The 27575-nt window shown below is 41.5% G+C and overlaps 1 protein-coding gene across 12 annotated transcripts in view; it reads left to right on the top strand.

Moving 5' to 3' along the window:
• Nucleotides 1-27575, top strand: part of CCND2 (cyclin D2) — a 48262-nt gene that overhangs the window by 10816 nt on the left and 9871 nt on the right. For 3 of the 12 annotated variants that reach the window (XM_085233904.1, XM_085233913.1, XM_085233921.1), the window contains one exon: nucleotides 5860-6008. In XM_085233904.1, the coding sequence (XP_085090030.1) occupies nucleotides 5860-6008 (149 nt within the window). Of the gene's footprint in view, nucleotides 1-5859; nucleotides 6009-7422; nucleotides 11108-17152; nucleotides 17177-18144; nucleotides 19035-19359; nucleotides 19403-21111; nucleotides 21322-22511; nucleotides 23317-27575 lie in introns of those variants that run through there. The other 9 variants (XM_085233927.1, XM_085233962.1, XR_014885855.1 and 6 more) reach the window with 8 other exon arrangements.

Below are 27575 nucleotides of genomic sequence, written 5' to 3'. Positions count from 1 at the left end.
AAAACATTCTTGGCATGTGCATACATTGGTGTAGAACATACTGTTTGAAAGAAGTCTAGGTACCCTGAATTTGATCTGTCTGTCTGGTCCATAGGTGGCTGTCTTTCAAATGATGCTGTTTCTTATATATTTTTTTTTTCTTTCCAGCCCTGAAATTGCCTGTAGAAGTCAGACTAGATTTTTATTGTCTTTCAAGGAAAAAAAGATGCAGTTGAAGATGAGGATGGTTCACTTATTACCTGGGTATAGAAGGCAAAACAAATTCTGCTTTCTAAAAAGCCGTTTCTTTCCTTGAAGTATTTGAATGTTCGTACTTTCCTAGACTTGTGCTATCTCTTTTACTTTCAACAAGACTTCTGTATGTTGATGTAGAGTTGCAAAGTTAAAAGTCAGTGCTATGTCTTGAGAGCAGGCACTGGATTTGCTTTAACCAGGGTTATGTGTGGATTTGAAAGAGGGATCTAGCTCATAGCCTGATTTCAGGTGTCCTGTAAGAAGCGCTTTTTATAAGGTCCTCTCTCTAATTCAGATTTTATCAGCACCAGCAAGAATTTTAAGTGAAAGTACACGTCTAAAAGCCAAATGTTTTAAATCCTCTTCTCCCTTTTATTATGATTTTTTTTTTTTTTTTTCTTAAATGTCAGGACAAGCTTTTGTCTTAAGTCTGGGTGTGGGTTTACCTGTAAGGATGGCAAGATTTGAGTTACCACAGAGGAATTGGGGTACGGGGATTACAATCTAAAATAACGTGTAAAAAGCTTTTTTGGAATTTCTTGATAAAAGGTAAGAGACTTGGGGAGGGGTTCTGCATCCCATCAGATATGGTGCTTAATACTCACGCTTTCTTTGCACCTTGAAAAACATTTCACGTAGTTATTACTTTGTTTGAATATGGAAATATGTTAATTAATGCCTTTGTTCCACTGCCTGCTCTTTTCCTCAGCTTTTTCTATTCAACCCTCTAGGTGGCCTAGCACAATGTGGCTTCTTTTCTTTCAATGAGCTCTTTCTGCACTAATAGGGTCCAGGGTGATCTGGAGAACCATGTGCACAAAATTGGTCCACCACCCCCCCATCCCTTTATGGACATGTCAGGTTAAATTCATATCAGCAGGAGGGTCACTGTCATGATTTTCAATAGCGTAAGATGAGGTGATGACTTCAGACAATGGTGCCACACTCTCCATTTGGAGACACTTGCCTCACCAGTTGCATTAGTTAATTAATATGCTAAAAATAGGGGCGAGTGATACAAATCGCTGCCTGTTGCACAACAAAGGCTGGGCATGTGTAGCTTTGATAGCCAAGTTTATGGTGCTTGTTATGGAGGGAAGTTAGTTTAGAGCTAGAGGCAGTGTAAGACTTTCAGGATGCTGAGCTTTAGTCAATCTGGGCCTCTGGCCATTTGCTTGCTGTCTCATTTGCATTATGAATGACATTAAGGGAACTAACAAGGTTACTGGGCATAGAAATGTTCTCATGTGACCCCACGTGGAAGCCGACCTACAGCAGTGCTAGTTGGCAGGGGCACTGTGGCTCTTTTATTTGGCTTCCTATGAAGACGGTTTTTGGGAGTGCGTAACTTGTAGATTTAAAAGGAAAACCAACGTTCACGTAATGTGGAGATCCTAACGTAAGTTTCCGGGAGCCAAGGAAGGTCGAAGGGGATGCTGGACACGTGGCTTGAGCTGTACTGAGCATTGATTTGACATCCGGTGATAGGACAAGGGGCAGTGGGTGCAAGCTAGAACATAGGAGGTTCCACATAAATATGAGAAAAAATTTCTTCACAGTAGGGGTAACAGAACACTGGAACAGGCTGCCCAGAAAAGTTGTGGAGTCTCCTTCTCTGGAGACATTCAAAATCCACCTGGATGTGTTCCTGTGTGACTTAATCTAGTTGTTCTTGCTCCGGCAGGGGGATTGGAGTAGGTAATCTTTCAGGTCTCTTCCAGTCACTGATATTCTGTGATTCATTGGGTGCACAGCATAAGCATCCCCCATTACTCTGTTCTCCCCTGCCAGACACTTTGAGTAATGCTGTGTTGTGGAAGTACTCGCAAGGACATGGGCATCTGGGCCTCCAGGAGGATCTGTTTCCCTGCTGCTAGTGTGAATTTTGGGTTGCAGTGGAGGCATTTTGTTCTTACCCACTGCATTATAGCTACTGTACAGACCATCCAAAAACTCTTTTAAGAGTTATTATTATTTTTTTTTTTTTTTTTACAATGTCTTACCTGAAGATTACAACAAGGAGGGATAAATTACGGAAAATCTGTTGTCACTGGTATTTCCTTAGTTCTTGTGCATAATTAGAAGGCATTTTGTTAAGTCTGAAAATCAAATACTGGAGATGCATCCCACCACCTCCTTGGTAAAGCACGGTTGTTCATGCTAATGAATAAAAAAAAAGATTTGCCAGATAGAAGTCAGTACTCTCGTAGGTACTTAAGCAGGTATTGTGTCGCAGCCTACTTTGTTACGCATGTTATCAGCCAGTAATGCCATCAGCTCCCATGACAACTTGCTGTGTCTGGATTTGAAATGTACTGAAGTCAAAGAGCCTGAACTCATTGTTCCCAGTCGAGGGCTTAACCTGGTGACACTAAACCCAAGCAATTGCAGCATGTACAAGAGTGGAAGCAGATCTGTTGAAATATATCCTTCTTTAATTCCTTTCTATATAAATTAGTGGATTCACTCTGTGGGAAAAGGTTTTTGGACCCATAAATTTTGTTTGAATATTTCTTAATTGTTTATAAACATTTTTTACTTGCTCCAGGGGCTGAATGAATTACAGAATGGCATGGCTTGGAATGGACCTTAAAAATCATCTAGTTCCACTCCACTCTGCTGTGGGCAGGACTGTCAGCTGCTAGGTCAGTTTTCCTAGGGCCCCTACAACCTGGCCTTGGACACCTCTGGCAGGGAGCATCCACAGCTTTTCTGGCAGCTTGTTCTAGTGCCTCACCACCCTCCCAGTGAAAAATTTCCCCCAACATCTAATCTAAATCTCCCCTGTTTTCGTTTAAAACTGCTTCCCTTTGTCCTCTCGCTAGCCACCTGTGTAAAAAAAAAAAAAAAAAAAGTTGGTCTTTCTCCTGTTACAAGCTTTCTTTTAGTATTGGAAGGCCACAATCATAATCATTAAGGTTGGAAAGACTACTTAAATCATCTAGTCCAATCATCAACCGATCATCACCATACCGCTAAATTATGTAGTCAGTGTTGCATCTGCCCTTTTCTTGAAAAACTCCAAAGATGGTGACTCTACCATCTCCCTGGGCAGTCTGTTCCAATACCTCACTACTCTTTCTGAGAATATTGGGGTTTTTTTTGTTGTTGTTGTTTTTTTTTTTTCCTGAACACCCAACCTCAACCTTCCCTGGCATACTTGAAACCATTACCTCTTGTCCTATCAGTAGTTAGTTACTTGGCAGAATGGCACCAACCCTCACCTTGTTACAACTTCCTTTCAGATAGTTGGAGGGAGTGACCTGAGCCTCCTCCAGACTAAACAACCCCAGTTCCCTCAGCTACTCCTTGGAATATTTGTGTTCCAGACTCTAGACCAGCTTTGTTGCCCTTCTCTGAACATGCTCCAGGGCCTCAATGTCTTTCTTGTAGTGAGGGGCCTAAAGCTGAGCACAATATTCAAGGTACAGCCTTGCCAGTTAGGTGTTCCCAGAGCTTCTTTTCTCTGGACTATCATTCAAACATATAAATGTTTATGTACTTTACAAAAATACCTGTTTATTGGAGTCCTGGAATCATTCCTGATTTTCATGGTTGAACTTTGTAAACTGGAGGCCCATGTTTCCACAGAGCCACTAGCTGCCCAATCTGTGGGTGAGTTTGTGCAGGAATGAGCTGCTGTAACAATCATCATATTCAAGACCTAGGCCCTCTAGTAAGTGAGAAGAGACAGAATGTCTTAAAAGCAAAGGCTGTTTTGAGCGTCTGTTTTCAAGCAAGATGTCTTGTCAGAAGAAGTAGTGAGTGCTGCTTAAGATCTCACTGTATTACATATTCTTGGGGAATGGCCCAGTAAGAACTGTAATGGGCAGAGGCACTGAGGATAGCACGTTCTGGGAATGCTTGTGCTATATGTATCAGGCAGTGCTGTTTGTTTACACCACATATTTACAGGCTGGGTGGTTCCTCTGCAGGATGAATTTATGTGAGGCAAATATGAAACACTGATTTTGACAGTGGAATTGTAATTCTTTGTATGTTCGTGTCGTGATTTGTGATGTGCGCTGAGATGAGCCCTCACTGGGCTGTGTCCAATACTGACAAGTAAGGGTCAAGTCTCCCCCTGACTTAACTGTTAATTAGGGCAATATAAAAATTGCCAAGCCCATCAGCTTTCCTCTATATACACTACTACAGTATAATTATTATTTTTGTAATAATAATAGTCCATACTAACTGGTTCTGTTAGTGGGAATTTGCTCATTCAGAAGTATCTGAGTGTGAAGTCTTCTGAGCTCAGTTTTTGTGGGTGAAAGGGTCAGTTGTGTGCAGCTATGACCTGCAAGTAGTTGTCTTTTAGTGGCTCCATGAGACAGGTAAGTCTGTGTGAGGATTTCAGCTCTTTCCTTTATTTCCCCAGTTCTGACATCCATCTTCCTGTCCCTGTAAATAAATGTTATCACCAGAGTCGCAGTCTTACTGCTCTGTTCCTCATGGATGCCAGGGACGTACTTTAGCCTTGAGAAGAGTATGATGTCTCCACATCTGTTCCAGTGTCTGCCATCTAAGAATTTGGGAGGCTGAGGGAGAAAAAGCTCTGTTTAAAACTTCTGCAGTTAGATAGAAATCATCAGAATTACATACAGTATTTATGCTAGCTAAATAGAGAAGACTTGGCACATGTCCTAAGCAGAAGGGCAGTCTTCAGTATCCACGTGACTGTAAAGTAGACTGAATACATCAAGAGCTTTTCTTTTTTTTTTTTTTTTTTGGTTTTGTACTAGATATTACTTGGATTTCTTTCTCCTCCTCCGACTGAAAATTGGTAGAGAAGGGTTTATTAATGAGCTATTGTTGATTAAAACAACTTGCAAACCAAGTTTTATGTTAGGAAGATATTTGTAATCTAGAAAAAACAAGAATCATGTTAGGTAAAAGAAGTACAGGTAAGCCAGTGCCTCAGCAGGATGAAACACAAGGTGGCCTTATAAAGGTCACAAGAGCGTTCAATTTAATTTTCATTTATCTCCTAATTTCCACAGATGGGTGAGAAGTTTTGAAATGCTTTTCAAATTGTCATTACTATTATTTTTTTAAGAAACAAATGTGGCATTTGTTTTTTCTTTGATAGCATAGCTGTAAGTATTCTCATTTGCTAATTGCAAAGATATTGAACATAGAGTAGTAAAGATGAATTGTTAATTAAAATCTCTTTCCCAAACAGTTCTTTAAATGCTTGAGTTAATCAAGTCTTTAAATTTGATGTGATTTAAAATCTTAGTTCATTGTTTTTTGAAACCTTATTCCAGTTAGTTTTCTAGTTATACATGGAGCTCTAATGTGACTAAGATCCAAATTTCTGATGTTGATTACAGAAAGCCTTTCTCTTCTTTCCTTTATTTTTTTTAACTAAGACTGTTGAAAATTTTCCAGATTTTCTTTATGCATCAATGAGAATAAAAGACTAAACTGCATTTCCATCTTAATTTGCAGATCTGTTACATCTCCTTTGACTACTTGTGATGAGTAGTGTGACTAATGAGCTCAGTCAGACCCAAGAGTTTTTCTACGTTTTTACTCTTGGGTGTGGCTTTTATGTTGATGCCTCTGTTCTACAGCTTTTCTGGTCTGGGCTTGGACTAATTCCCAGATCTGTTCTTACAGATTTTAACTTTACCATGTACCCACCATCAATGATAGCAACTGGAAGTGTGGGAGCAGCCATCTGTGGCCTTCAGCTCGATGATGGGGACAGATCGCTCTCTGGTGACAGCCTAACAGACTTTCTGGCCAAGATTACAAGCACAGATGTGGTGAGTGTCATGGATTCCTGTTCTTGTTTCACTTCTGAGAACTTTGTGGAAAACTGAGCTGTCCATCAAACTGAGCCTGATCCCGAGAGCCCAGTGAAGCGAAGGAAGGGGGGGGAGGGGGTGGTTCTAGTGCGAGTGGACTCCTTGCTGGAAGATCTCTGGATGTCCAGAGCTCCTTGGCCTCATGGGAATTACATCTCATCCATGTTTTGTTCAACAGCTTTGTGAGTAGAGCCTGCTTTGCCTCAGCTTGTACTCGGGCCTACTCCATCCACCGTGACTGATGCTAAGGCTTGTTATAGGGGAGAAGTCGCCTTTAGTGCTCTAGGGCACTGATGTGGAATAGCAGACAGCATCTCCTGTAGCTTAAGGTAAACTAGTATGTGCGCAGGAACAGCAGGTCTGTGCTCCCAATCTTGAAAATGCTGTTCTGACCCTCACTGAGATCCTTCCAAAAATATTTGGCATAAAGGAGGAGAATACTGAGCTAATCCTCCAGCGCCAGCAAATCAGGAGATGGGTATGACCCAAGCTGCCTGGATTGCTGTTTAGATTTCTGTCTCTAACCTCATTATAAGCTCTCATTTTAAGAAATTAACGCTTCAGATTGTCAGGAAGTCCTTTTGTCAATAGGGAGGTGAATCTGATATTGATTCACTGTTGCCTGAAAAGTACCAGGCAGGTCTGTGTGGTAGACTGAGCTGGGAGCACTAAAAGGAGTGCTCAGATCACCTTAAGTAGGAGTGATAACTCTCCAGTTGCATTGCTACATTGGTAGTGGCCATGGGAGGTAGAGTCTGTGCTACTGCAAATCCATGTTGCTCGGTCTGTGGAAAACACAGTTTAATCTGTTGATAACCTGACAAGTTTTGCCATGTTGAAATACACCTGAAAGAAAACGAGTGAGACTTAATGGAAGACAGGCCACAAATAAAATACTTACCACAAAATTATCAGTTACTAATGTATCATCCTTAACCTGTATTCAACATAAGTCCTCTTACAGCCTGTGGAGTAGATATTCTGTGCAATTATTAGATCTGTAATAACATTGTGAAGAGAAAGTTGTTTGGTGGTTGTTCTTTGGTTTTTTTTTTTGTTTTTTTGTTTGCTTGTTTTTGTTTTTTTTAACAGATGTTCTAAATTTTGACTAACAAGGAATATTCCAGTTTCCCTGAAAGGGAAGAACTTCAGTTTCTTTTTTTCTTTCTTTAGGTGAGCTGAGTCTAATTTTAAAGTGCATTTCTAGGTCTTCCCATTTCTTTTGGTTAGAAGTGAGTTTTGCAGAGGAAAAGGAACATTACCAATTTTGAATGCTTGTAATGTAAATCATGTAGCTTTCGAAATTAAACATACGCTCATTTCAAGTGAAAATTTCACATAGGTGATTTGCCTTTTTGTGCCATTCTTATAGGCATGGAGGAACAGTGGTGGTACATTGCAATAAACAGCAGAAGCACGCAAGAAGAATCCTATATAACAGTTCAGACTTCATGGCCCAATGCAAGTAATGAATAGCACTCATTTGTATGGTTGTTCCATCTAGGCCAAGAAAATCTATAGAGTTTACTTAGTATATTTAGAAAACAAGAATTACCAGTTATTAAAATTGGCAGTTATTGGCTGACTGAAATTTTCTACTTGGATGTTTGACTGGATGTAATGTGGTAAGTTTTGGATGCAGCATCCAGCAAATGTCAGGAAGGACTCTAGATTCTAGATATCAAGTTAACAGATGTGAGTGGACATCAGAAAATTGGATAAAGGAAGACTAAGATTTATGAAAGACTTAAGACTTGTTAATATGAGTGCTGCTTTTGGTAATATTCGTGGATATCCTAATAATAAGGAAAACAGTTGCTGCTATCCATCGAGAGCTTGTGGAACTACCAGTAGTCTGAATGTTATAGAGTGTTGGAAAGATTGAAACTATCCTGATTTTGCTTGTTACATGGAAAAGACAGGTGAAATGAACTCCTTGACTGCTTCTTGTTTTCATGCTCATTTTTACTGATTTATGCCCCACAGCCATTTATGTCCCTGTGTTTCAAACCCCATCCTGGGACTCATCTAATTTAAATATGAGGGAAAGACCATCTGTTCTTGTTTTGAAGTTGGTGATGGGGAGTTGCTTGGCTTCTAAGAATAGCCAGTGCTGCCTGAGTCAGAAAACTTTAATGATGCAATTTTTCCATCACTAGACCATGTTCCATACCCGTGTGCTCCAGATAAACTTCTGAAACTATTTTTACTTGTCAGAGTGGAGATGCTATGGTAGTCCTGCTGTGTTTCTGTCTGTTGTATTTAGTAGGTTTTGATCAACCATTGAGTTCTGTCTTTCTGGAGATGTCAGGGAGTTGTTTAGGATAGATCTTCAGTTTCTCTGTGCAGCCACATGGATCTTTTTCCTAGCGCATCTTCAGTGTGGACAAGTCTGGCTTTCAATGACAACATGCTGCTGATCATACTCAAGTTTTAGGTGAGGGTAAGTGGGCTCAACACGTGGGGCACGAGGACTACATAACTGGAATCTTGCAAAACACTTGTATTTACCTGGATTCCTCCATAGTAGGGGAGAGGGCATTTCCCATCCTTACCTACCAGTTTTGTCAGCACTTGATCATTGCTTTCTGATGCAGTCTTTGCTGTGGTAATCTGTTCCTTACTCACATTTAGACTAGGCTATTGCAGTTCATGCTGCATGGGACTGTTTTTTGGATAACATTTATATACTCAAGCAAGGCTGGACACAGCTGTTTGCTTACTTAGTTGCTTGTTTTGGTGGTGATTAAAACCACAGGTTTACCTACTGCACTTCCTCTTGTGTTTTTTTTTTTCTGGTTACTGTCAGGTGCCTTGCTCTTCAACCTTCAGGACTGTACTTCAACAAGGATCCCAGCTGTTGCAGAACCTGGCTCTTCCCATGTTCTGTTTGCATAATAGGGTTGTTTTTGAAGGCTCTTAGGGACAAATGAGAAGTCACAGTAGGGTGTCCTTCTCTTTGGATTTTCTTCTACGTCTAATAGAACCCTTGTTAATTGACTTTCAGAGAATGCTGCAGGCATATTGTGCAAGATCATGTCAGGGAAGGAATATGTGGCTTTTATTTTTTTGCTCTTTTAGGAGTGTTTTTGGATTCTGTTCATTGGATATTTATAGATATGTATTTAAAGCTCATGTTCTTTCTTATAGGAGATACTTGAAGCTTTCTCAAGCGTCCCAGTGCTTCTTAATATAAGGCCTTTTTGCAATACCTCGCAGGTTGCACAACTTTTTCTCATTCTGAATATTTTAACTTGATTGATTCAGTTTGAAAGAAAATATCTGTCAGAAAAGCCTAGTAGCTCGTAAGTGGTTAGAAAAAAAAAAACAGATGTTATTTTTCTCGTTGAAAAACTTATTGTGCCTTTTCTTTGAAATTTTGTCTATGTTTTTGTCAAAAACGTGCTTTTTGCTCTGTCCTGGTGAAAATCTTCCCAAATTTGGCTGAGTTTGTGTCTTTGAAGGAAAAAAAAAAAAAATCATTCTTCCCAAATATCAATGAATTCTTAGCATGTTACTAGTCACATCCTCTTCGAGAATCTGTTGGCACTGAGAAAAGTTTTCTTCTCTTTGCATTGGTCGTAGCCTACAGCAGCACAGACTACTAAAAAGCTTCTTAATTAAATAAGAGCACCCCTGGTAAAAAGGGGATTTCTAGATAATTTTGCTGCTTAAACGTTTAAATCTTTGAAGAACTTAGATATGCTGTAATTTTTCAAGATATTTACATGTGGCCAAGTTTGGAAGATGCTCATTTTTGGAGAGCTGCCTGTAATTTGATCTGTCTTCTGCAAGATTCAAAGTCTCAGATCAGCTGAAAGGAGCCATAATTGTTAACTTGTGTAGAATAGCATATTTTTCATTAGCCAGATATTTAGAAATGGCACAAATAACTTGGTAGATGTGTTTGGGAGGATTGGCTGACACGCCTGAAGGCTGTGCTGCCATTCAGTGAGACTTGGACAGGCTGGAGAGCTGGGCAGTAAGAAACTGGATGAGGTTCAACAAAAGCAAGTGTAGGGTCTTACACCTAGGGAGGAATAATTGCATGCACCAATACAGGCTGGGGGATGAGCTGCTGGAGAGGAGCTCTGCAGAGAGGGACCTGGGCGTCCTGGTGGATGACAGGTTGGCCATGAGCCAGCAGTGTGCCCTCGTGGCCAAAAAGGCCAGTGGCATTCTAGGGTGCATTAAGAAGAGCGTGTCCAGCAGGTCGAGGGAGGTGATCCTCCCCCTCTACTCTGCCCTGGTAAGGCCTCATCTGGAGTACTGTGTCTAGTTCTGGGCTCCTCAGTACAAAAAAGACAGGGATCTCTTGGAAAGAGTCCAGCGGAGGGCCACAAAGATGGTGAAGGGCCTGGAGCATCTCCCCTATGAAGAAAGGCTAAGTGAACTGGGTCTGTTTAGCCTTGAGAAAAGAAGACTGAGAGGGGACCTGATCCAGGTTTATAAATATCTGAGGTGTGGCGGCCATAGCGGTGAGGCCAGTCTCTTTTCAGTGGTACGTGGAGACAGGACGAGGGGAAACGGACATAAGCTGCAGCACAGGAAGTTTCGCACGAATGTGCGTAAGAACTTCTTCACGGTGAGGGTGACAGAGCACTGGAACAGGCTGCCCAGGGAGGTTGTGGAGTCTCCTTCTCTGGAGATATTCAAGTCTCGCCTGGACGCCTACCTGTGCGACCTGGTGTAGGGAACCTGCTTTGGCAGGGGGGTTGGTCTCGATGATCTCTAGAGGTCCCTTCCAACCCCTACAATTCTGTGATTCTGTGTTCCCCATGACTTCTGTTTTGGAATTAGGAGCCAGGACTGAAAAATTTCATCTCACCTGTTAAAGCTTGAGAGACAGGGAAAAGCAGCTGAAAGCAGGGTCTCAGAGTTATCAGGCACTCTTAATGATAAGTAGTAATGTCAGCTTCATCTGTAAAATATACTGTTGAGAAAAATGTACTGGTTGGATTGTGTAAAAGTTAGCTCAAGGCTTTGTTAATGAAGAGTAAAGACTATTGTAATATACTTTATGCTGGGTCTTAATTAAAATGGAGTGAAAAGCTTCAGTTCTCTGATTTCCTAATTTCTGATGCTTGGAAGTTGTTCTTGCAGTGACACAATAAATTCATCATTGCTCTGTTAATGATGTTGTTTTCAAAAGGTAGGTTGGGGAATACCAAGAATTTAGAGCTTGGAGGCTGCAAGAGCATCATAGCATGAAAAAGCAAGGTAACTTACAGAGTTCACAGTTCTGCAGAGGGAAATGCTCTTGCCCCCTCCTGCCTCTCGATAGCCTGCAGAAAACTGTAGGCAGCTGGAAGAGAGTCCTTCCTGATCTGTACAGCTTGCAGTAGAGTGCTCCAGGATTCTGCTGCATGTGGGAAGTGCTGGGGAGTTTTGCCATTTTGGAGTTGGCCTCAACTTGTAAATAAAATAAGTTTTCCTGATGTGCCACCCAGGAACTATGAGGAATATAAAGACACTTTCTGGCCACCCTGCATGCTTCTGATATTTAAAACTGTTTTTGAGATACTCAGGAGCAAAGAAGTGTTTTAAAACTCCATCGCTGAATGAAGGAGGTGGAGAGATTGCTTAGTTTGGAAACTGGAACATTTTAATGAGCTTTCAAAAAAATGACACTGAGTTAAAGCATGAAAAAATTGAGCTTTAGATTTTCAAGCATATGAAAAAGGAGAATGATAATGAAATCCTGTTGTAACTAAACTGCAGAGATTTTCTAAACTTCTACTATTTCTTGAAGATAGTTGAAGGTGCTGTTTTCTAGGAAACAATAGCATGAACTGAAAAGCTGAAATCGGTGGAGTTATTTTAGGTGGACACTGGTGTGGCTGAGTGGAGTTTGGCATTAAATGCTGTAATGTGTTGGGTGTTTCATTAAGAATTAGACCAAAAAGATGTTATTAATAAACACAGTTTGATTTAGAACTCTGCTGCTGGATAAGCAAACAACTAGCACGAGTGTTTCTTTCAAAAACACATTGATGTTGTTTTTCTGTGTATGAATCCAAAGCAGTATTTTGGGCTTTAGCTGAAATGGTACAAGGCATCATGTCAGTATCATTTTAGTGATAACAGTGGCTTTTGATAAATAGCTGCCCTTGGCCATTTGGTGAAGGTTGAATCACAGTCTAAAAAGGCAGTGATGACTACCCCATGCAAATCTTGGTTTCATTACTCCTCCCACCTACCAAAATAATAGTCAGAGAGTAACTCTTGGAGAAACTTCAGGGCGCTCAGCAGCCTTATGGGTAGCAAAAAATATGCTCTATTTGGTGTATTTGAGTGGCCTTTTCTGATAATTATTGTTCTAAAGAGTTGATAACAGCTAGTTTAGCTCAGCTTTACGCAGTTTTTGCAAGATAGGGATCGCACAGCCTAAGCTGTTATGCTGCCAGAGTGGGAACGCTTCCTTTGCAATTTCTTGAAGAGGAATCAAGAGGCTGGTAGGCAAATAGTTAACAGACTTCTCACAGGGAATGCATGAGCTCCCTTTGCATCACTTGGTGGATCATTGCAGTGGAAAAATAAACAGCTTGGCAAGTCAAGAATTTTCATAGCATCTCAGACAAGGACTCCAGTGTACACAGTATCCTGTCCCCAGTGGAGCCAGATGCTTCAGAAGAGGATACAAGTATGCCTGTGATGTAAAACTGTGGGATATGAGGAGGGATAACTGTGAATGGGTAGGGTGTAAGCCTGGCATCTTGAGAGCTTGAGTTCAGTATTCTGCTTTGTCACACATCTGCCTTAGTTGAGTCTCTCTCTTCACTTCCCAGAAGAGCTCCCATCAGTTTAGCATGTCAGCTTGCTAGCTGTGTATCTGGAAGTTGCCTCTTTCTTTGTGCCTGGGATCATTCTTATAAATCATGTGCATGTCAAACATATTTGACCCAGTTATTGCTTGCATTTCCCTTGAGTCTGGAAAACTGTCTGTCTGTTCTCTTATTCTCCAGATCTCCTAATAGAGGAGAAGAGGACTCTGAGGACTTTAAGAAACTACTGCAGTCCTAGATAAATAAAGGTCTTCTCTGTTACAAAGCACCTTGGAGAAAAATTCTAGAGGCTAAAATTTATGCAAATTAGGCATGTAACTATGTTTTAAAGATAACTCTGCTCTGAGCAAAAGGTTGAACTAAATGATATCCAGAGGTGCTTTCCAACCTTTTCCTGTTATCTCAAGAGCACAGAAACAGGGAAATAATATTCATGTACTGAAATGCTCTCAAACTTAAATCATTGATGAAAACTGGCAAGGCTAGATCTCAAATTAAACTGTTTAGTAGTTGCTTATGAAATAAACTGAATGGTAGTATCCAGAAGAGCTGGCCTGGTTCATTCTGTGTGATGATGAAGTTCATGTCTGCTTAAGGAGCACATTCTGTAGTGCACAGCTTTCAGGATTGTGGTCGAATGACAGAAGTTCTTCTCCCCTGCATCATCAACAGGGAGAGGATTTTCAGGCAGACCACATGTGGGCTTGTATGCAGGCACAAGTCTCTTTTAAAAGTCTATTCCCACAGGGGACTGATGTGTTCTGAAAGTATTTGTAAATCCAAGACATGTTTGAGGGCCTGTGGTAGAATGAAAAAGAAACCAAACTTTCCTTAATGTTGTGTCAAAAAACAACTATTAGTGAACTGCTGAAAATGTGGATTCAGGCTGTTTTGAAAACTGGGTCCAGAATAAATGGCATTTAAAATATCTACATTTAAATGCACTATATATATATTAGTGCTGGGATTTTTTTTTCCTGAGGTCTGAAAAGTCCCTTCAAAAAGATCCTTGCAAATTGCTGTACAAAAATGGTATTTAGTACCATCACATTCAAGAATTCGTTTCCTGTTGAGCTGCAGTATAAAATCATGGAAAACTGTCCTTGAACAGGCAGCATTTGAACATTGTCCCTAAGGCACATACACCATTTATTCTCCTGTTTGCAGCGTTCAGAGCCTGTGGTTTTGGAACCAAGTATCAGGACTTGTTGTATCTTATCCAGCTTTATTTGTTGCAGACCACATTTTGTATGCGAGGAAACAACAGACGAAATAGCCTCCAAAGAAAGGAAGAATGAGATAGTTTCCTAAGTTGTCTTTGCCTGAGTTGGCAGCTGCTCAGGTTCATTCAGCTTTTTGTTCCCCAGTGAGTGCTGTGCGTGTGTAGTAACAATGGGGTGATGCAGTTACACTGTAGGCTAATAGCCGAGTTCCGTCAAATCCATTCATAAATGCAGAGGAGAGTGCAGTGCTGTGAGAGCCAGCCAGCGCACAGAGGAAGTGAGGCCCCCAAGTAATGAGCTCCACATCACAAACATAGCTGTCAGAGCTCAGGGACTGGTGATAGACTGCAGTCATCTGGTTGGAGCCTTGCCCTGACCCTTGCTGCTGCAGATGTGCGACCTGCTCGAGTTGACAAGGGATGATGATAGTGGCCAGCAGAGATCCCCTCCGGGCATCCTCTGCCCTTAAGCGGCTTGGTGTAAGGCAGACAAATAAGCTATTTCAGAAAATCCAATATTTTGATAAGCAATCACAGCGTTTAGTAAAGCAGGGTAACAAATTCACAGCTTTTGTCTAGTGGTTTCAGACTATTACACTTGTTGGAGAGAAATCAGCAAATTGAAATCTCAAGCTGCATTAAGTAGGGAGTATAAATTAAAGCATGGCATCTGCCCCCTGGATCACCCTGATAGTGTTTTGGCTTTACTGTCACTTTTTCCAGTTCTTCCCTGTTGCTATGAGAAGTACCCACATGAGCAACAGGAAACCAACAAACTGACTGTTCAAGCAAACAGTGGAACCAAATCTACAAAGTATACTGCTCAAAGTGCTGAAAAGACTGAAAAATTTCCAAGAAAAATGTGCCAACTTTCAGATGCTTCATGCTAGTCATATTATATAATCTCTTTGAAATGTTGTTTGGAACAGTAAACTAATTTTTTTTTTTTTTTTTTTTTTTGCAGCCAGGCTTATCTGTAATTGATGCTATTTGTCACAATAGCAGAAATATTCACATTTAGCAGGGTAAATATTTCTGGTTTTAAATTGCATTCAGTAAATCTGAGAACAGTGAGATAGAATAAATGCAGTAAATGGGCATAATATTCCCACAGCTGCTTTTCAGGGTGTTTGGAAGTATAGTGGTATGCTGATGATCGGTGTTTTGCAAATGAAAGCCTTGGTTGGAGAAGGAATCCCTGTTTATGTCAACAACTAAGCAGAGGAATCCAGTCCTCTCCTGTATCTAGGAGTATAGATGACACATTCCTCAGCTAGAATTACTGTAAATTCCAGCTCTTCAGTGCATGTCTCGCTGCTGTTTTGTCAAGTTATCTAAGCAATGATTACACAACAGCTGAACAGTATTGTCATCTAAAGTATCTTGAGCTTCTCCATTTATCCTATAAAGTCTTGCACCTAAGAAAGTCCTTTTCTAGTTTCCTTTGTACAATCAGTTTTAAGGAGGAGATATTTAAAGTAGACATCAGGAATGTTAACAGTTATTGTGAAGTTGTTGACCTGTATGTGGAAAGTCAACTATGCTTTAGTACTGCGAAACCAGAAAAATTTTGCAGAGTTCTCAGCTTTGGGAATTTCAGCACATGGCAAAGCATCCAGGGTTCAGATCCAGGCTTCTAAATCTCATTAGGGAATGCAGGAGCGTAAAGAAATACTGACTACATGTTTTTTTAGTCACCTGTGTGCATATTTTATGCACATTAAATAACAGTCCTACAGTTGTTCATCTGCTGTTGGTTGTGAAGGACTGCAGTTTTGGGGTTTGGAAAATCCTTGAGAAATGATCTGCTCCATGACTTGAGTGTTTGCCCTCATCTTTGTCATTACAAAGGATTTAATCTCCTTTGCCATTAGCCTAGGACTGCAGTAGCAATGACAGGCCTGCTGAACCCTGCCAGCTGCAGTTGTGTTTTCACTCGAGTAGCCAGGCTATGCTTTTGACAGCTGGATGTCCATACTTCCCTGGTAGGGTTCTGAGATACAGCTTTGTGGTTTCTTACTGGTCAGTCAGTGCTGCTTATTGAGTTTCTGCTGGTGCCAGCCTTAACCTTATACTTTGTGATGGAGCTAAGATCCTGTTAAAGGTTATGCAGTATTTAAATTTAACAGAATTAGTGTGGAATCTTGGTAAACAATAGTGTTGCAATCTAGTTTATTTCTTAAATGCTGCTATAACGCATTTTCTCTGAACATTGGTACTGCCAAGTGAATGCCATTCTGGATGTGCAAAAGCAGGCTGGTTGTGAGGTTCAAACCAGTTTCTGTGCCCCCAAGTGTTTTCCTAAATGTAATTATTGATAAAATAATTAAAATATCGGGAAGCTTGCCAAGATAAAGCCAAAACTGGGATGCAAAAGGGAAATTGGAAAATCATGACACACTAAGTACCATGTCCTGAGCCACTGTGGAGAAGACCAGATCCAAGTTCATCACAAGAGCTTACTTAAAGCTCTGATGGTTGCTGACACTGGTGGCTTGATGCCTGGCAGAACTGGGTGTTATGTGGCTTTTCATACCTATCGAGCCCTCTTGCCTTCTGCTTCCATCTTTTTTTTTTTTTTTTTTTTTTTTTTTTTTTTAAATCAGACTGGCCGTGGTCTTGCAAGATGGAAAAGATGCTTTATGTTTTGCATCTGTTTATTTCAGTAAAGTTAGGGAAAATACATGAAGAAGTTGTATGGGTTGTGATGAGGTAGTTCTGGAGTTTGGAGCAGTTAGTTTTGAAAATTTAGTGACTACCAGTGCAAAGCAAGAGTCTGTTGGTTGGATTGAGTTGAGTGGGATTCCTCACATGTTGGCTAATTGTAACCATTTTCATTGTGGCATTACAAACATTAGTTTCAAACTGGAAGCTAGGGAACAGTTTAGTTCATATATTAGTATGTTGAAAAGCTCAAGAAAATTATTTGTATATGATATTTTGCGTGATCTTTCCTAGTCTATTTGCTTTCTTTAAAGATTGTCATGCATGGAAAAGGAAATTCTCAATTATTGTTGATAGGAATGACTGGATTCTTCCATTTTACTTGTGATTGCTCCTACCAATCATTTTTACTATCAACATTTCTATCATAGCTATGAAGTTGCTCATCGCAGAACACAGAAAAGCGTTTATATTCCTTCAGCTGCTTTTCAGTTCTAGTAAAACCATCCAGGAAAGAAGAACTCTCCCAAAACATAATCAAACAGGAAAAAAAAAGAAGAAACAATAAAGTTAATTGGTTTTTCAGTTCTGCATCTGCTAAAGTAAAAGTAAAACTATGGAGTGGAAAGTACATGAACTATTTTCATCATTAAAATCTACTGGACCATAAAGAAGAATGAGGAAGTTGATCCATGTGACACATTTAAAAAACAAAAGCAATTACATAATATTGTGAAGGAATAGCCTATTCCCTGTATTGTAAAATCTAAAGCCCTTAATTCAGTACATTTTACTGCTCTTTCAAAGAACACCTACTGAAAATAGTGTAATTCATATGTATTTCTTATTAAAGTTTTAATTTTTTCTTGTCAGTACTGTCTAGAGCTTGCAAAATGAAAGTCTACTAGTAAAATATGTATGTGTTCAGCAAAACAATTGATGAAACTTCTAGGGGTTAATACCACCGTCTCAGGGAAAAGCCAGATTGTTTACCCTGATAGCTTTTTTCCTTCTTTGTTTGTATTGTATCACTTAAATTTGTATTGATGCTTCCAGTGAGACAAACTGAAGTGGTAGCCCCATCTACAAAATACACCACTTCCTGTTACGCCCATTATGGTCATTGGGCTGATTAGATACCATAAATTCATTATTTTTTTTCCTCTTTAATGTAACGCTACCATCCAGCTGTTATATATCATAATTCTTAAAGTTAGTTGCAGATTGCGGCACAGCAAAGGTGGTTTTAGGATTTATCATGTAAGAATTCTAGCATTTTTATCATGTGTCATATTGACTAGGTCTGAACTTTGTCTGCCAACTTCCATTTTGTTAGAAGAGCCTCTGACAAGTTTAATTAGTATCTCATCTGATACAAAACGTGTTGCTCATATGGCATCCACACCATTTTATGTTTTGCCAGGTTTCGCCTATTGTCATGCAGATAGCGTGGTCAGTGAAAAGCCATCATGCAGTCTGAATACCTTGGCAGAACTGACATCATGGGCCTGTGTATGATCCTCACAAAATCAGCATAGTAGGTTGATAGAGTGGTTGCACAGAGCAATGATTTGTGCAGCCTCAGGTGGACGGCTTGATTGTATCACAGTCATTGGAGCTGAAGAGTCTGGACTAAATTTGCTAGTGTGTTCCAGCTCATTTTGCTGTGTGACTGAGGTTTGCTTGAGAATCAGATACTGGAGTTTTTGTTGCTGTTTTGCTTTTTTTTCTTTTTCTTAGTAGATTTTGATTGTAGGACTTGAAAACCCCTAAAGTGGAGTGTCACCATTTTTTATTGAAAGCTGGCCAGCCAATTTCAGCTCCTGAATAGATGTTTTACAGGCAAAACTACAAAGAATGTTTAACTCTTGCTAAAAACTGAGTTTTAGTATGCAAATAGCAACTGTTTTTTGGAAGCTTTTTCACACTGAATGTACCATGTTTGTAATTTTGCCAAAGTTCTTTTTGTTTTAAGGACTTAAGTAATGCACTGTTTTCACATTCAAAATGCAGATGTTTGCTCAAGGACATGATTTAGTGGAGGGTTGCTAGTTAGGATAGTATGGTTAGGTTGTGGTTGGACTCGATGATCTTTAAGGACTTTTCCAACCTGAGCAATTCTGTCAGAGCTAACACATGACAGTAAATGTATCGGAGGCTCGTGGATATCTGTATAAGGTAAAATCCATGCAAACTGTGACAATTCCAGTCTGGACAGCCTTATTGGTTTTATGTACAACATGATCCATTTCTGTATAAAAGTACTAAGAGACTTCAGCCTCTTCATAAATTAAATAAAGCACTAAATAAATACTTTTTACAATTTTTTATAATTTCGGTGTAAATGGTAACATGTAAGAATATTTAGAAACAGAGAATTGGCTCCACGTGCTCAGGCCTTATGTTCCATATTTTACCACGCTTTCTTCCCCAAGCCTGGCTGTAAGGAAGTTGCCTCATTAAGTTCAGCAGTCTATAGCTGCTTGTAAAAAAAATAAAATTCAGAAGGATATGTTACTTTGAAATTTTACATCACTCTGCTTTAGAAGAAGAGATTCCTATACAAAAATCACATTGGGAGTATAGTTTGTTGTAGAAATCTACAAATGGGTGGCTCTGCTCTTTCTTCTTTTTACAGATCTGATCCTGCTCAGTTTGACCATTGACTTAAATGGAGACAGGTATGAGATCTGCTCTCAAAATATTGATTAGGTCTCAGGCATTTTCTCAGAATCTGTTCAGGAAATGTCGCCACCTGTTCCTACAAGCAAGAAGCATTTTCTTTGAGTAAGTGGCTGTTTCAGCCACATAATCTGCTGTTCGTCAGTGTAGCTGCCTCAGCTCTGTACTCCTGAAAAATGATTTGCAGTCTCACAAACAGGTAAATGCTTACGATGGACTTGAAACCCACCCAAGAAGCAGGGGATTTTCTATCTGAGTTTTCAGTCGCTTTTGGCAGTAAAGTACTTTGAAAAAAGGCCAAGGAATTTATTTAGTTCCCATCATTTAAAAAATGATTCCAGTGCTAAGAAATCATTGAGTTCCCAGTAGGCAAGACCCACCTATGAAAAACATTTACCTGATTAAATAAAAGTACATGCTCTTACTTTAAAAAAAACTAGATAGGCTTCCTTCTCTTTTCACTTTTTTTGTAGCTGCTGGCACATCTTTCTCCTTACCTTCCGAGAGAAAGTGAGCCATGCTAAAATCTTGCTTGTCTGTCTTGTATCTCATCACAAAATTCACTGTGCTAACATTTTATTGCATCTTCAAAGACATTCATCTTGTCTTCACCCTTATGAGACTTCCTGCTTACTCTAAGCAAACTTCCTTTAAAGCTTCCCTTCTCTGCCTGCTGTGAGACCCACACACAAATGTGAGTGCAAGCAGAGACAGGCAGCCCAATCCCCTGCCTGCTAGGGGGCAAGCTCTGGAATATTGGATGTTAGGCATCCCTTCCTCAATCAAAACCCATTTTTATCTAATTAAGCAAATTCTTAAAGTGTATTTGATAACTATGTGTTTTTTTTGTTTGTTTTGTTTTTGTTTTTTGTTTTTTTTATTAACCTCCTGCTGACATGGTTACCATGTGAGGAGTTTTGTAACATGGAATGCTGGGAAGGGCAGCTGGCATTGGTGAGGAGCAGAGGCAATGCGCAGCGGAAACTCATGTGGGCATGCAGCCCAGGGCTGGCACTGGGACAAGCTGGTGTCCTGGCTGCAGAGCAAGGGAAGGAGTGATCAGGTGACTGCCAGTGTAGTGAAGGGCAGGCACACTGACATCAGCATTTTTGAACATTACTAGGTACTGCTTTTTTAATGAGTTGTCATATACTGAGAATCTCCACATCTCTGAATTAATTTGACATTTTGGGTGCTCTATGATTCTCAGCTCCACAGTTATCCACTGGGTTACAGTTATACTGGTTGTGCAGTACTTCTGATCTTCCAAGAGCATCATATCTGAGCACTGAGATGAGATACGGGTGTGACATAGATCAGGGCATGACCCAGAGACAAATACAAAAAGGGTGATCTCTGGAACACAGCTAATGTAGGAGTACTTCCAGTGCTTAGATGATGACTGGCACAAGCGAGAGCGACTGCTGTGCTCTGTGAGATGAGCCTACAACCAGATGCCTGAATTCAGTGTTCATTGCTCACCAGACAATTTTAAACAAACTCTCCTTGTTCCAACTTCCCAGCTTTGGCATCATGTTACATTTGTATTCTGATCCTTTGTCAGTAATACGGTAGATTTTTACTATAATCTGGATTCCAGAGGGTAGAAATACAGGTGCTTGTTGGGAATTCATTGCATCCCTGTGGCTTAGCTGCAAAATGCTCTCTTCAGAATAGGAGAGTAATAACTTTTTGCCTTCCTCCACAGATCTTTTCAGTCTTAAGGTCTCTGAATGAAGTTCACCAAACTTGCTAACACCTGTATTAGAGTAGCAAGATTTTTGAGACTGTGTTGCCAGACTCCTTCTGCTGTCCAGGATCTGGGCTCCTGTTTGGCTTTGATGTCCTGACTGAGGAGGCAACAACTGCTATAGGTCTCCTCACAAGGATCTATTTCATAGGTTTCATGCTGCAAGAGGTGAGCACCAAGCCTTTTGTAAGCTATTCTGAGCATAGGGAACTGATGGAGCTAAAAACACACCATGATTGAAAATTTTGGTTAAAAGCTGGCTAATTTTAGTAAAACTACCTGCTTTCCTTCATCTCAGAAACAACGTCTCTTTTGTTATGGTTTCTTCCCTTCAATAAAAATATCAGCCTGAGGCAGAGAATGAAGCATGGAGAAGTTTAGCTCCAGTGACTGAAACTTAGGGAAGTTGCTAGTAGAAGTATTGTTTATTGTGGAGCTTTACTGAGATAGATACAGTATGCCTGCAAAACAGTGAACTTGACCACTAGTCAGATTTTTCATAAGCAGTCCCACAGTTGCCTGCTTTCAAGACAAATGTGAGCACAGGGAAGGCTTGGTCTGTCCACGTGCATGTACTGTGGTAGCAGAGGTTTTTAGACTCATCATGCTCTGTTTCACCATGATGTTACTCACTGTAATTATTTTTCCCGAGGGAACAAACTTGTGGGTTCTGATTACATGCAGGTATCCCAGATGATCAGATTCAAAACATCTGTTTCTAGTTGAACATTGTTGGCTTTAGCTGGTGTGATCCACATCGCTGAATATTTTTGTCTTCAATACAGCCAGCATCCCATCAACCCATTTTTCCTGGGCTAATTTGAAAAGCCATTTTTCACATTCTCTCTTTGGCAGATGAATCTTCAAATAGAGGTCATTATAAGACAGCTTCACGAAAAAGAGAGGACGTGATTTTACAGCTAGCAGTTGTTGACTAGTACCCAAGAAAAAAGGATGTTTGTGACACACCAAAGCTAACTGCATGCATCATGAATATAAATGCCATCAGTGGAACAGATACTTTGCATTTGGTGTGTCTTTGCAAGTCTGACCAGGAGGACAAACTGTGTACGTTACTATTTCAGACTCACCTGAATGACTTGATATTGTGTGGAGAAAGTGGATGTTGCTGGTCTTGCTCTCTAGAGTTGCATTTGCATTCTGTATTCTGTTTCTGGGCTAACATAGTGCCTGTGTGATCTGCCTGTGTGAGGTCAGTGCCTCAGTATTGACAGTGTCTCAGTCCCAGCACACTACATACTAGTGGCATACTGTGTTCATATAGTTGTGGCTTGAGTTATTTTTCAGTTTCTTCTATAACTAAGAGTTCATCTACCTTTTCTCACGTTTTTTTTCAGTAACCACATTATTTGACCACCCAACATACTATCAAGAACGTGGAACATGTGGTAATATTTCAACAGCCTTATATTTCATCACTGTCTTGGTTTAAGTGCGATGAGTCCTTCCTATTTATTTGTTCATATTGTTTGATGGTTGCAGGAGTTGTAATGTACAGGGCTTCCAGATTTGTGTTGCTGTACTGTATGCTGCTCTTTCTGCTAAGTTACACTGTATAATTTGTAATATAGTGGTCTCAGAGGTTTGATAATGCATTTTTGGCTTATAACTTTTTTTCGTAGCTATCTTTTCTTCAGTGTTCTCTGTGAAACAATGATCAGTGACTGTTGGTGCTGTTAAAATAGTCCAGTTCTGCAGGTAAAGATGTGGAGAGGGTACCCTACACCTCTTTCTCCAGTGCTGCTGAAATCTGTTCTCTTCTGTGGAATATGCTCAGAGAATAGTGCTGCTGGCATACTTGGGGCTGTATAATTAGTTCCCTTGTTGTGGACAGTACTTTATCTCCCTCCACAGTGCCCAGCTACAAAACAGTGTGATTTATTCTGGGTTTCAAGTTTAATGCGTTGTTCAGAGTATGGGATTCTTGTTTGGAGACTTAACTCGGAGACGGTTTTCTTGCTTCTTCAACAAAGACTTGTTAAAAGAAAAAGCAAGAACAGCATGAATCAATAGCCTGTGCCACACCATGTTATGGTGTGCATTTTGGAAGCTGTACCGTTCAAATTTTGATGTTTCTTTTGTTCTGGACCTTTCCTTCTTGCTTGAATTTTCACAAGTAAATACACTTTTTGTTTGCCTTTGTCTTGAGATGCCAAATACATGACCCATACAGTGACAGGGCACTGGGAACCTCAAAACCCTTCGCTTTTATGTGGTGAATTGAGTTGGTGTAAAACTCATGTGCCTCTGTCTGTGTTGTGTGTTGTGTTGGTATAGCACATGTTGGTAATGTCAAGAGAAAAACCTCATTTTTTAAGTGAAAAATCACTCAAATGACTTAACTTTGCATAGGAAAGTGCAAAATATACCCTACTCTTCATTTTTTACAAGAGCACTGAGAAGCACTTTGAGTTCTTGCTCAAGACAACACAAATGAGCAAAGGCAGGTAAAACATTAAGATCTTGTCAACGGTTTACGGGCTGGTTCGGCCCGGTTCCGTGACTAGAAGGGCGGAGGGATCCGCGGATCCGCGCCCCCGGAAAAAAAAAGAAAATAAGGGACCCCGAAATAATTGAAAACAGTGGCAACAATCTGAGGTAAAACAAAGTAATTTACTAAATATGGTATCAACAGAATTTTATAAGGAGAGAGAATGTGAAATTGATGGTGGATCGGCCTTACCACAACGCTGAGATGAGAAGCGCAGGCAGAGAAGCGCAGGCGAGAAGCGCAGGCAGAGAAGCGCAAGCGAAGCAGCGCAGGCAGAGAAGCGCAAGCGAAGCAGCGCAGGCAAAGAAGCGCAAGCGAAGCAGCGCAGGCAAAGAAGCGCAAGCGAAGCAGCGCAGGCAAAGAAGAGAGCATCAGGTGACCTTGCCGGGAGTTATATCTCCTCGCTGACCGCAAAGCCCCCTGGGGAAACGTAGCTGCTCTTCTCCTCTGGACAGGCACCCGGAACTTGAGCATCAGCAGTCAAACCCCCAGTGCATTGCATGATGTTATGATGTGGAATACCGATAATGAAAAATCATGAAACCATGACATTCCACCCCTTATTCCACATCACTACATCATGCTTAATATATACAAACAAAATATAAACACACGCACTAGGAATTACTGACTGCACTCCCTCAACATCAAGTTCCCTTGCGGTACACATTGAACATCCCCGTTTTCCTGCATCACCCACCAAGTGGACCCAGGTCCCTGGGCAAAAACAGTTCCACGAAGAGGTTTGTCCTTCTCAGAGGCTGGAATAACCCAAACTGCCTTTCCCAACATATTCTTTACATGTACAACAGGGACTTTATCTCCCTCTACGGTATGTAGGGAGCTGGACTGGGTTGGACCACCACGATTGATAGATCCTCTGGTATTGACTAACCAGGTGGCTTCTGCCAAATGCTTCTCCCAGTGCTTAAATGTACCGCCTCCCATTGCTTTCAGCATAGTTTTTAACAACCCATTGTATCGTTCAATCTTACCTGAGGCCGGTGCATGGTAGGGAATATGGTAAATCCACTCAATACCATGACCTTTAGCCCAGGTACCTACAAGAGAATTTTTAAAATGAGTCCCATTATCTGACTCAATTCTTTCTGGGGTACCATGTCGCCACAGGACTTGTGTCTCAAGACCTAGTATGGTATTTCGGGCGGTAGCGTGGGGTACTGCATAGGTTTCAAGCCACCCAGTTGTTGCCTCCACCATGGTGAGCACATAACGCTTACCATTACGAGATCGTGGCAAGGTGATATAATCAACCTGCCATGCCTCCCCATATTTGTACTTTTGCCATCGCCCTTCCTCCCAGAGAGGTTTCATTCTCTTGGCTTGTTTAATTGTGGCACACGTGTCACAGTCGTGAATGATTTGCGCAATAGCATCCATAGTTAAATCCACCCCTCGGTCTCTAGCCCACTTATATGTCGCATCTCTCCCTTGATGGCCTGAGGTCTCATGGGCCCATCGGGCTAGAAATAATTCACCCTTGTTCTGCCAGTCCAGATCTGTTTGGGCCACCTCAATTCTGGCAGCTCTGTCTACCTGATGGTTATTTTGCTGCTCTTCAGTAGCCCTATTCTTGGGCACATGGGCATCTACGTGACGCACCTTTATAACCATATTCTTTATTCGGGCAGCAATATCTTTCCACAGGTCAGCAGCCCAAATAGGTTTACCCTTTCTTTGCCAGTTGTTTTGCTCCCACTGCTGTAACCACCCCCATAGAGCATTTGCCACCATCCACGAGTCAGTGTAAACATAAAGCATTGGCCACCTCTCCCGTTCAGCAACATCCAAGGCCAGTTGGACAGCCTTTACCTCTGCAAATTGGCTCGATTCTCCTTTTCCTTCAGTGGCCTCTGCAACTTGTCGTGTGGGGCTCCACACAGCGGCTTTCCATCTGCGGTGTTTCCCCACAATACAACACGATCCATCTGTGAATAGGGCATATGTCTTCTCATTTTCGGGTAGTTCATTATATGGTGGGGCCTCTTTAGCACGTGATATCTCTTCTGCTGGCGGTGTTCCAAACTTTTTGCCTTCAGGCCAGTCCATGATCACCTCTAGGATTCCTGGACGGTTGAGATTCCCCATCCGCGCTCGCTGCGTAATCAGCGCAATCCACTTACTCCAAGTGGCATCAGTAGCATGATGGGTGGAGGGACCCTTTCCCTTGAACATCCAGTTCAGCACTGGCAGTCGAGGTGCCAGAAGGAGCTGTGTTTCTGTACCGATTACTTCGGAAGCAGCCCGAACCCCCTCATACGCGGCTAAGATCTCCTTCTCAGTTGGAGTGTAGCACTCTTCAGACCCTCTGTACGCCCGACTCCAGAATCCCAGGGGTCGGCCTCGGGTCTCTCCTGAGGCTCTTTGCCACAAACTCCAAGTGGGACCTTTCTCTCCAGCAGCAGTGTAGAGGATGTTCTTCGCATCCTGTTCCATCCGTACTGGCCCCAGGGCCACGGCACGGGCTATCTCTTGTTTAATCTGCTCAAAAGCCTGCTGCTGCTCAGGACCCCACATAAAATCATTCTTCTTCCGTGTCACCTGATAAAGGGGGCTTACAATGAGGCTGTAGTTTGGAACATGCATTCTCCAAAAACCCACTACACCCAGGAACGATTGTGCCTCTTTCTTATTAGTGGGTGGAGACATGGCACTGATTTTGTTGATCACATCTGTTGGGATGTGACGACGGCCATCTTGCCACTTTATACCTAGGAACTGAATTTCCTGGGCAGGCCCTTTCACTTTGCTTCGCTTAATAGCGAAACCAGCACGCAGAAGGATCTGGATTATTTGCTCTCCTTTCTCAAAAACTTCCTTTGCTGTGTTGCCCCACACGATGATGTCATCAATATACTGTAAGTGCTCAGGAGCACCTCCCTGTTCCAGTGCAGCTTGGATCAACCCATGGCAAATGGTTGGGCTATGTTTCCACCCCTGGGGCAAACGATTCCAGGTATACTGAATGCCCCTCCAGGTGAAAGCAAACTGTGGCCTAGATTCTTTGGTCAAAGGAATGGAGAAAAAGGCGTTAGCAATATCAATGGTGGCGTACCATTTGGCTGCCTTTGACTCCAATTCATATTGGAGTTCTAACATATCTGGCACAGCAGCACTCAATGGGGGTGTGACTTCATTCAGGCCACGGTAGTCCACCGTCAGCCTCCATTCTCCACTGGCTTTACGCACTGGCCATATGGGGCTATTAAAAGGTGAGTGAGTCTTGCTAATCACTCCCTGATTCTCTAGTTGGTGAATCAGCTTCTGAATGGGGAGCAAGGAATCCCTGTTGGTGCGGTACTGCCGTCTGTGCACCGTTTTTGTAGCAATCGGTACTTGTTGCTCTTTCACTCGTAGCAACCCCACGGCAGATGGATCTTCTGACAGGCCAGGCAAAATAGACAACTGCTTAACACCTTCTGTGTCTACAGCAGCTATTCCAAAGGCCCATCGATACCCTTTGGGATCCTTAAAATATCCCCTTCTGAGGTAATCAATACCAAGTATGCATGGAGCCCCTGGGCCAGTCACAATAGGGTGTTTTTGCCAGTCTTTACCAGTGAGGCTGATTTCGGCCTCCAACATAGTCAGCTCTTGGGAACCTCCAGTCACCCCATGAATATAAACTGATTTTGTCCCTTGGTGACTCGAGGGCATTAGAGTGCACTGTGCACCAGTATCCACCAGGGCCTTATATTTTCGTGATTCTGATGTGCCAGGCCATCTAATCCACACAGTCCAATAAACTCTATTATCCCTTTCCCCCCCTGGCTGGGGGCAGGGCCCCTCTATTTGTTACCTTCACTGTCTGCAGCAACTGGAGCAATCACCTTTTTAGAGAAGTTCACCTTGGTGGTTGATTTGTCTTGTAACTCTCTTACCCGTGCTT

This window comes from Meleagris gallopavo, chromosome 1 (genome assembly GCF_905368555.1).
Source record: "Meleagris gallopavo chromosome 1, MGAL_WU_HG_1.1, whole genome shotgun sequence".
NCBI lineage: Eukaryota > Metazoa > Chordata > Aves > Galliformes > Phasianidae > Meleagris > Meleagris gallopavo.
The sequence above is the reverse complement of the archived record's forward strand: the minus strand, read 5'-3'. Positions and strand labels throughout refer to the sequence as shown.